This window comes from Penaeus vannamei, chromosome 40 (assembly GCF_042767895.1).
Source record: "Penaeus vannamei isolate JL-2024 chromosome 40, ASM4276789v1, whole genome shotgun sequence".
NCBI classification, from domain to species: Eukaryota; Metazoa; Arthropoda; class Malacostraca; order Decapoda; family Penaeidae; genus Penaeus; species Penaeus vannamei.
In genome coordinates, this window is record NC_091588.1 from 25,758,455 (window position 1) to 25,768,454 (window position 10,000).

At 38.2% G+C, this 10,000-nt stretch overlaps 2 protein-coding genes across 14 annotated transcripts in view; one reads left to right on the top strand and one right to left on the bottom strand.

The window, feature by feature from the left end:
• The window catches only part of Ahcy (adenosylhomocysteinase), a 4,425-nt gene extending 1,103 nt beyond the window's left edge, over nt 1–3,322 (top strand). Inside the window, exons 3-6 of the mRNA XM_027375500.2 lie at nt 46–216; nt 482–670; nt 2,149–2,364; nt 2,509–3,322. Of these exons, the coding sequence (XP_027231301.1) occupies nt 46–216; nt 482–670; nt 2,149–2,364; nt 2,509–3,036 (1,104 nt within the window). The 3' untranslated portion in view covers nt 3,037–3,322. The remainder of the gene's footprint in view (nt 1–45; nt 217–481; nt 671–2,148; nt 2,365–2,508) is intronic.
• Nucleotides 3,323–6,204: 2,882 nt separating this feature from the next.
• The window catches only part of LOC113822948 (TATA element modulatory factor), a 29,511-nt gene continuing 25,715 nt past the window's right edge, over nt 6,205–10,000 (bottom strand). For all 13 annotated transcript variants that reach the window (XM_070117260.1, XM_070117266.1, XM_070117261.1 and 10 more), the window contains 6 exons: nt 8,451–8,542; nt 7,649–7,949; nt 7,204–7,315; nt 6,844–7,022; nt 6,525–6,602; nt 6,205–6,339 (listed from right to left, as the gene is read on the bottom strand). In XM_070117260.1, the coding sequence (XP_069973361.1) occupies nt 6,316–6,339; nt 6,525–6,602; nt 6,844–7,022; nt 7,204–7,315; nt 7,649–7,949; nt 8,451–8,542 (786 nt within the window). In that variant the 3' untranslated portion in view covers nt 6,205–6,315. The remainder of the gene's footprint in view (nt 6,340–6,524; nt 6,603–6,843; nt 7,023–7,203; nt 7,316–7,648; nt 7,950–8,450; nt 8,543–10,000) is intronic.

The window sequence follows — 10,000 nt, forward strand, 5'->3', positions numbered from 1 at the left end:
CGGTTCACCAGTAAAATCAAAGCTTCTTTTTTCTTCAACCTGCAGACCGAGCTCGGGGCTGAAGTGCAGTGGTCCTCGTGCAACATCTTCAGTACGCAAGATCACGCTGCCGCTGCCATTGCCAAGAGCGGTGTGCCCGTGTATGCCTGGAAGGGAGAGACCGACGAGGAATACATTTGGTGCATTGAGCAGACCATCTATTTCCCCGACGGCAAGGTAGGAGCTGGTTTTTATTTATATATATGTATTTTTTTAGATTTTGTTAAATGATAATTAAAAAAGAGATCTGAAGGCTGCATTTGCTTGTTGCAGGTTTGTTGCTGTTTGGGGGGGGGGGATTAGATAAATAATATCTACGTGTGAAACCATTAAGATTAATTTTTAGGAGTATTATGGCTTTGTTCCTTTTTAACTCTCTGGTGATTTTCTTTTTTCTTTTTTTCATTACTAAGATTTGATGATAATTTCTCTCGTTTTCTAGCCCCTCAACATGATCCTCGACGACGGCGGTGACCTGACCAACCTCGTCCACGAGAAGTACCCCCAGCTCTTGCCCGATATCAAGGGTCTCTCGGAGGAAACCACCACTGGAGTGCATAACCTGTACAAGATGATGCGCGAGGGAAAGCTCAAGGTTCCCGCCTTCAACGTGAACGACTCTGTCACCAAGGTACGAGGTTGATATTTTGCGAATCGGTTGGGATTTGATTGTGATTGTGATGGTTACTTTAGAAGTAATGTTTACCCATTTTGAAGCTATTAGTAAGGAGTTGATTCTGTAAAAGGATTTTTTGTTCTCTTGTGTATGTACTGTGCTCAGTGTTCGCCAGAAATTGAAAAGGGGCAAAAAAGTTTGAGCTAAAAACATAAATTAAAATATAGATATAACTTGAACCTTGAACCTGTGTTAGGTACTTCTTTCTCTTCAGATATCTTGGTTTGAAATGTTTTAGCATGATATTTTTAACATGCATGATTTGTTTCAAGGAGTTTGTCATAGATCAAAGTTTCTGGGCATGTACATTTTCTGTTAGACGGCAGGTAAAGTTTGTCCAGAAATGTATTTGTATTTTTCATTAGGGGGAGGGGGAGGGGTACTATGAGGACGGCCACTTTTTAAAAATTTCCTGTTCGTGGGTTAGGAAGCATTGTACAGTATTTACTTGTACTTTTTGGTATATACAATCGAATTTTGTATAGTTTGTTTCTGTAGTCTGCTTCACAGAACTGGTATCTTGGGTCCCCCTGACCACTACCTGGGGGACGCGCAAGGCATGTACACGTCATTGGTCGGATATATTTCTTCCTCGCACTATTTGCTCTACCGGAAGTTTTACTAATTGTCTTGCCAGCCATAACTTCTACACCTCTTGCCTTGATATTTAGAGGCCTTGACAACTGTGCAAGGGCTTATGGCAGTTTATCAGGAATCTCTGCTTACCAAGTGATGAACTGTCATTGATTAAAAAAAAAAAAAGAAAAAAGATATTGGCAAGTGAAATTAAATTTGCTGTCTTCTTGTACTACCTTTTCCTGAAGTCCAAAAGTTGCGGAATATTATCCTGTAGGAGGGGTTGCCAGATATTCCCATTTAGGGGTTAGATTACCTCTCAAGAATGAAACCTGTAGTAGAGGTACAGGAGTAAATTGTTGATTCGAAGTATCTTGAGTGACTTTATATTTACAAGTATGGAGAGTTAGCCATTATACCTGTCGACAATAGCTATTGCAAAATATTGCAATCTTTGGGATAAAGTGCAGACCATTCAGAATGCCTTATAATGCCAGAGCATACTCTGGAATGAAAATTTATCACAATGCAATTTTTTTTATAGTGGTATGTATGTGTATATAGGCTTATGTCTGTATATGTCGGCCTATGTATGTATGTATGTGTATATAGGCCTATGTATGTATGTATGTGTATATAGGCCTATGTATGTATGTATGTGTATATAGGCATATGTATGTATGTGTATATAGGCATATGTATGTATGTGTATATAGGCCTATGTATGTATGTGTATATATATATAATTTATTTATTTTTTGTATATTGGATGTAGCCCAAATTCTATATGCTACTGTAATATATATTTCAACAATTGGCTGCATGAATGAAATTAATTTTTTGTTTTATATTTTCAGAGCAAATTCGACAATTTGTATGGTTGCCGTGAATCTCTCACTGACGGAATCAAGCGTGCTACAGATATTATGCTGTCTGGCAAGACCTGTGTTGTGGCTGGCTATGGTGATGTAGGCAAGGGCTCCGCACAGTCCCTCAGGGCTTTTGGTTCCCGTGTCATCATCACAGAGATTGACCCCATCAATGCCCTTCAGGCTGCTTGTGAGGGTTACCAGGTAAAGTGTGCCTTGCCCTTAAGAAGTATTTTTGAAGTTTGACCTCAAAGGCATTTGGAAAATGTTGAGAGTACCTTTTTAGATTGGATGTCCTTAATGTTTCATTATTCCGACGACCTTAATTTTTCATTGTTATTCCTGCAGGTAACCACCATGGAGGAGGCCATCAAGCAAGGTGCATCCATTTTCGTGACCACCACTGGTTGCCGTGACATCATCACTGCCGAGCACTTCAACTCCATGAAGGACGACTCTATTGTTTGCAACATTGGCCACTTCGACATTGAGATTGATGTGAAATGGCTCGACGAGAACTGTGTCGAGAAGGTGAACATCAAGCCCCAGGTCGACCGGTACCTGCTCAAGAATGGAAACCACGTCATCCTTCTGGCCGAGGGTCGCCTGGTTAACCTTGGCTGTGCCATGGGACATCCTTCCTTCGTGATGTCCAACTCCTTCACCAACCAGGTCCTGGCCCAGATTGAGCTGTGGACCAAGCCTGGTCAATATCCTATTGGTGTGCACTTCCTGCCCAAGAAGCTTGACGAGGAAGTAGCCCGTCTCCACCTCGACCACCTTGGCGTCAAGCTGACCAAGCTGTCGACAAACCAGGCTGAATACCTGGGACTACCTGCAGAAGGACCCTTCAAGCCAGAGCATTATCGTTATTAAATTTCCAGAGTACAATTCTGTTGTAAAGCCCAAAGCCTGGTGATTTGTAAATTTGGTGTATGCTAGTCCTTTTTCCTCAAATTGGAATTAATTTAAAAATGGTCCAGTTCAGCTTAAGGGGTCTTGAAATAATAGTCAGTGGCAATGGATGTCTAGTAATTGGTGTCCTGCAGAATTTTAAAGCCCTTCAAGCTTTTTGGGTGATACAGCTGTGTGAATGAGCTGGATGAGTGTATGGAGTGAGGGTCAAAGTTGTAAAACTTTGATAAATAAACAATTTTTGTAATTTATTTCTTTTATTACACTTTATATACTCTCTATATACATATGTAAACACTTGTTTCATATTTACTTTCCTTAAAATATAACCAGTACGAAAAAGCATAAATTTGGATTGAATTTTCAATATCAATTACTGTGTGGTATAACATACAGAAAAAAAGTTTGTTTATCTGAAATTAAATGTCCACTTATGAAACCATTTGTCTTGACAACCTGGTTGTGCGTCATCTATTTATTTGTCTTGTCAATAACCTTAATGTTTGAAAATAAAATTCATTTATTAGACTAGTCTTTTCAGCTGCCCTTTAAAACCCAGCATTAATAGATGTTTTAATATTGGATTTCAAAAGTCGTCGTCAAAGCCACTTGTAGTGTAAAGTTAAAAAATGGTACTGGAGACAGGTAAGTAATTTGGAAGATATGTCAAGTAAGTAGTGAAGTAAAAGTAACCCAATATGTATGGGGTAACACAAGTAAAATTTGTACTTGAATATCTTGATATGAATGGGAATATCATTGGTAATAAAACTCAATTGTTTAAGAAACAGCAAAACTATACCAAATACTCCCATCCCATGCCTGTTGTAGTAATGCAGGGGAGGGAGGGGGGGGTACTTAGGAGATGGACTGGGACCCAATGCTGGGGATGACCCCTTCCTTGGACCTCTGCCCTTTCATTGACTGATTTTGCATGGTCTTCTCCCCCTTTCCTTTTCCTTCTCTTCTTTATCCCCTTCTGTCCATTTCCTAAAGAGCCATGCTGAAAGACGATTTGTCAATCTTCAACAGGCTTTGTTGAAAGGTAATTTCATGAAAAGTATGTTATGGGAAATGTTATAAATACGGACAAACGAAAGGAGGATTAATCATCGCAAATAAAACAAGAGGTGTGGAAATTCCTTTACTAAATACGCCTTTAAAATTCACACTAATTTCGTGTTCTCATTTTCATACAAAAAAATTAATATATGCTCTAAAACAATATAATTTTCCTTTGAAACACTCTACACAATTCTTAAAGAGAAAATAAATATATCTTATAAGTCAATATGTTCAATACAATTTGCATCACATCTTGAAAGAGTTCTTCAATTAATATACGGAATTATAGAAGTGGATATTCAACTACATAGCTGGCAGGAAGAAATGTGAAGTACATTACCTTAGCCCTTAAACACCACTATATGGATGGAGATAAGGAAATACTGCATATAAAAAACTATATCTGCAATATCATACAACATTTGTGCTATCTCAATATCATAATTTTGGATTGCTCAAAATGTACCATTAACTGTAAGTCTGCTCATCAGACAAATGTAATAAAATAATCAAACTTCTAGCCAATATCAAGCTGAAGACAAGCTCCATCTGATGAACTTACTAATCTATATGTTATACCCTGACATTATTTTCGTGCAAAAGAATTACCAATCGGAAGAAAACCAAAGATCGCAAACAGTCTTCGCAGGATCTTATCACATGAATTTTCATATTAAACAGAGATAAAATGAAGACAATAACACCATACAATGACTCCTTTGAACCAGAGGAATGTTCCCATAAATATGGCTTAAAATAAATAAGTAATAGACCAGTGTTGGTGTCCGTAGTAATATCATTATGCTTACTCGAGAGAAAGAGAGAGAGAATGGAGAGTAGAGAGAGAGCAGAGAGAGAGCAGAGAGAGAGCAGAGAGAGTGAGATATGAGAGATATGAGAGATATGAGAGAGAGAGAGAGAGAGAGAGAGAGAGAGAGAGAGAGAGAGAGAGAGAGCGAGAGCGAGAGAGAGAGAGAGAGAGAGAGAGAGAGAGAGAGAGAGAGAGAGAGAGAGAGGGGGGGGGGGGGCAGAGGGAGAGAGGGGGGTGAGGGGGAGAAGGAGAGAGGGAGAGGGGAAAGAGAGGAGAAAGAGAGGGAGAGGGAGAGAGGGAAAGACAGAGGTAGATAGATAGATAAATAGATATATAGATAGAGAGAGAATGGTCTGGTCTGCCAAAACCATCTAGATCCCGTAAGAACCAATGTGACTTCCATGGACTGAGAATGATGAGAACGATAACGGCTCAAACTTTTTTTCTGTGTGATTGCTAACACTCCTCTTTACCTGATATATTATACAATGCTTAAGAAATCATACAGCCAGCCATGACTTTTAACAACTAAAAGTCTTGAAAAAAAATATCATAGATATAAAAGTGATACTGATAAAGTATACGCTCCAATATCAAAGCAGCACTTGTTACATAAGCACTTTTTGTATTAGAAAAAAAAGGAGGAACTGTTTAAATTTCAGACTCTGGTATGATAGTTCATGTGTACTTAACTTTTTTTTTTTCTTTTTGGCAAAATCTCGTAAATTAATAAAATCAAAATGGCTACCCATATTACATGAGAATTAACAATACACTTCCAACTAATAAGAAACTTTTAAGAATAAGAAAAAGAAAAAGGAAGGAAGAAAAAAAGGATGAAGGAAAAAAAAAATATATATATATCTAAAAAACATGCTAAAGAGTATCTTAAAGTCTACCAATATATGAGGACAGCCGATTCTTTTGTTGCTGATAATAGAACAACGTCATACATAACTATAAAAAAAACAAATAAATATTTCATTATATACATAGTATCAAAATATACAATCAAACTGTGCACAACTGTGTTCTCTAGGGCATTAAAGTATATACAGGGAAAAAACAACAGAAAACAAATTAAACAACAATAGAAAAAAATAAAGAAAAGAAAAAAGAAAGAAAGACAAAAAATTGGTGTAAACTCTCATGGTGAATTATGGCACACAGTCAATATGAAATCAACGTGCGTACACAACCAGTTATGTGTCTTCAACTGACTGATCAAAAGACCAAGCTAAACAGCATAATTATTTGTTTTTTTTTACAAGGTGGAAAGATGGTATGTGTTATATTGCACTGAGAAACTGAATGATATCGGCCACTCCCTTCGCGGCTTCGTTAGCTTTTTCAACTAGTCTGTTTTATTGTCTGAGGAGGGCATCAATCTGAAACGAAGAAGCAGAAAAGGTTTTAGCAAAATGAGTAACACTCTAATGTCTTTTTTTGTCACGTACTTTCGATACAGCTGCGGAAGCTTCATTTGCAAAGTCATTCTTCAAAAAATATCCCTATGCTATTAGACAAAGAAATAATCAGGGAGAACTATCTTATTTGTCAACCGAAGCCTTACCTGCGCCTTATACATCTCCTTCACATCTGCCAAGTCAAGACGTAATTCTTCCACCTCCTCTACCTTCTCTCCATGCATCTGTTATAGAAATCATTATTAATAATCCTCATACTACTCTATCTGTGTCAGGAAAACAAAACTGATTCTTGTGTGTAGTCGCTTTCTCAGTGCACTGCTAAGTGGTGAAAAATCTGTCTCTTGGTCTTGATCTATAACAATATGCAATTTGCAAATCCATAAAAGTGGCGTCCCTTTAAAGCGTAATTCTCACATATGATAGGAACTTCACCTACTTCTTTTCAACTTCTTGAGGACCTACCTGTAGCAGAGCATTGTATTTTTGCTCCATGTCTGTATATTGTGCCTTGAGTCTCTCAAAGTCCTGCACTTTGGTCTGAAGTGTTTCAATCTGCCTCGTCATTGAGACAAGCTCTTGCGCTAGGGACTCACGCTGAGCCTCGTACCTTGTTACTTCACTGTGAAGGTGGTGGACTTCTCCTGAAAGTTTTAAATTGTTTAGTACGTCGTTGGAAATACAATTATTTGGAATTAAACAAAACATCTCTTTTTTGCACGAGTTGGCTGAAATATGAATATGTGATATAACTAACAATAATCTTACAACACAGGAACAAAGACATGGAGTCTGCAAAGTAACAAAATCTGACGAACATCGCACCTTCTCTCTGTCGTAGCTGTGAGGTAAGAGCCTCAACTGTGGCAGTCGCATTTCCTCTCATGGATTCATAGAGGGATGTTCCTCGAGACCAACCTGACTCGAACACTTCATCCTGTAACACAACAAATGAATATTACAGGCAGTCTTTGATATGCAAGTAATCCTCATCACTTACACATTCTATAACTAAACTGAGAGAGAGGGAGAAGACAAAGAGATGAATAAGAAAAAAAGAAAGAATGAAAGAAAGAAATAGAAGAAAAGAGATTAAGAGATATAAAGTTAGAAAAGAGAAGAAAAAGCAACAATAACTTTGAAAAGAGAGGAAGTAAATATGTTTGACACAAAGAAACAGACACAGATGCAGTCAGATGATGGCAATACATACACAAAAAATAAAGATCAACACATAAACAGAAAGAAGTCCATTCCCACAGCAACTCACCCCCCACTGAGATCCGGAGAAAGACTCGTTCAGGGACCCGGTCATGGAGAGACGAGACAGAGACGGTGTGGGTGAAGAGCGTGGGGTGCTCGTGTGGCTCTCCCCTGCACCGCTTGTGGCCTGAATTAGCTTGCGGTCGCGTTCTTTCACCTGCTCTTGAAGGGCTGATGTCTTCTTTTTCTCTGCCGTTAACGCGGTCTTCTCTATCTCAAGTTGCTGTTCCAGGCTGTCCCTCTCGCGTTTTACTTCCCTTATTTCATCAGCGAAGGATGTCTTGAGGGCTAGTATTTGAGTGCTCTCTCTGTAAAGTAATTTCAAATCAGTGAAGGATGTACCGACTGTCCAATACTCTTTAATGCAATACACTTCTATACTTATAGCTATATCATTTCTATGTCTCTTTTTTCCTTTCAATCTTCCTTTCGGCTAAAAGTGAAAAATGAGAGTGTGTGAGTGTGTGCAGAAAAAAATGTATGTCTGTGTACGCTTATGTCTGAGTTCTTGTGTACATCTGTGCCTGTGTGCATCTGTGTTTGTGTGTAAATCTGAGTCCATGTCTGTGCATCTGCATTGTCAATGCATCTTTGTCTGTATGTGTGTCTGTGCAAAACAAATCCTATGAGAAGAAAATGCTATAAAAAAATACTCTGTATATATACACACTTATCTCATCCTCAATAGGCTATGGAGAACATGAAGAGTCATGGACATGCCTGCTATCACAATCCAAAGCTCATTTTTCACAATCTTTAATTACAAGTGAGCCACAGATATCTGAGAAGTGAACAAAATTACCACTTACTTTGATCGCGTTTCCGCCAGTGAGTTCATTTTAGAAGTGAGGATTTCCAGCTCGGAAGAGAGCTTTGTGTTTTCCGCTTGTAAGTTGGCCACCTGCCGGAAGAGAAACAAAATCATAATGGGAAAAAGGAGAATAAGAAGGAAGAGGAGGATAAGTAGTTGATAAAATAGAAAAAGAAGACACAGAAGAGGAAGAAGGAAGAGGAGGAAAAGTAGTTGAAGAAGACGACGACGACACAGAAAAAGAAAGAGAAGGAAAAGCAGTTAAAGAAATAGAAAAAGAAGAAGACACAAAAGAAGAAATAGAAGGAAAAGCAGTTGAAGAAACAGAAAAAGAAGAAGACACAGAAGAAGAAGAAGAAAGAGAAGGAAGAGTAGCTGAAGAAACAGAAAAAGAAGAAGAAGAAGGAAGAGGAGGAAAAGTAGATGACGAAAAAGAAGAATTCCAGCTCTTAAGATGAAGCTTAAGTTTCCTAGCCTTCTCTTCTTGACCCTATCAACACATATAATTTCAGTGGATGGCCTTAACCACTGAAGGACGAAATGAGGCAATTTTTGTCATGAAGCATCAGTCACACGCAGATTGAAATGTGACAAAGAGTCGTAGAACAAAATCAAAATCATCCACTCCATAAATAATGTGAATAAAACAATTCAAATTGAAATAACTGCGACGGAATCGGAGTGCAAGTTCCAATCCAACATCACTCTGGCGGGACGCCTAGCAATGTTTATTTTTCTGGGAGTGTCATAAGTGGGACACCCATCATAAATAGGTTAAACTACTTAAAATAATCTAAAACCACCATGCATGGCACTAAAACTTGATTTTGAACCCTTGAAGAAACTTGTATTAAATAAACTCATGATCAGTTTCAGTGGTGATGATGCCTCTGGTATGCATATATAAATGCTGTTGAGAGAGAGAGAGAGAGAGAGAGAGAGAGAGAGAGAGAGAGAGAGAGAGAGAGAGAGAGAGAGAGAGAGAGAGAGAGAGAGAGAGACAAGGAAGAAAAAGAGGTAGAAGACGAATAATTTTTTTTCCATCCTGAACTTCTTATCATTCAAAGGCTTAATAATCTGTATTTGGCTGAAAAATCTTAAATACATTTTTCCACAGCTTTCACATAATTACACTGATGCCGGTTTCACAAGAACTTGATCACATAAGGAGTTAATCGACTGAAAACTAGCACAAAGTATTTCACAAACTCCACAGACCTTTAAACAACCTATCTCGGTCGACTCACAGGCCAACTTTGCTCCTAAAGACGTGAGCATTCCCTGATTAAGCGTATGCTGTGTCTCACAGCGCATGCATATTCAATTAAATCTTTAAAATTATTGATATGAGAATTTGCACACGTTAATTGGGTCTGTAAATGACAGTCTGGCATGAAGTTCATTAGTGAGGAGATATTACTTTGACAAAACCTTGATATTTTCTCCAATATTTTGACGTGTGCTGTGGATTTATAGATCCTCTCAAACTTAGAAAGATAAACCTCTATATATAGCACATTTTGTAGACCCTAAAGCAATACAGATCAC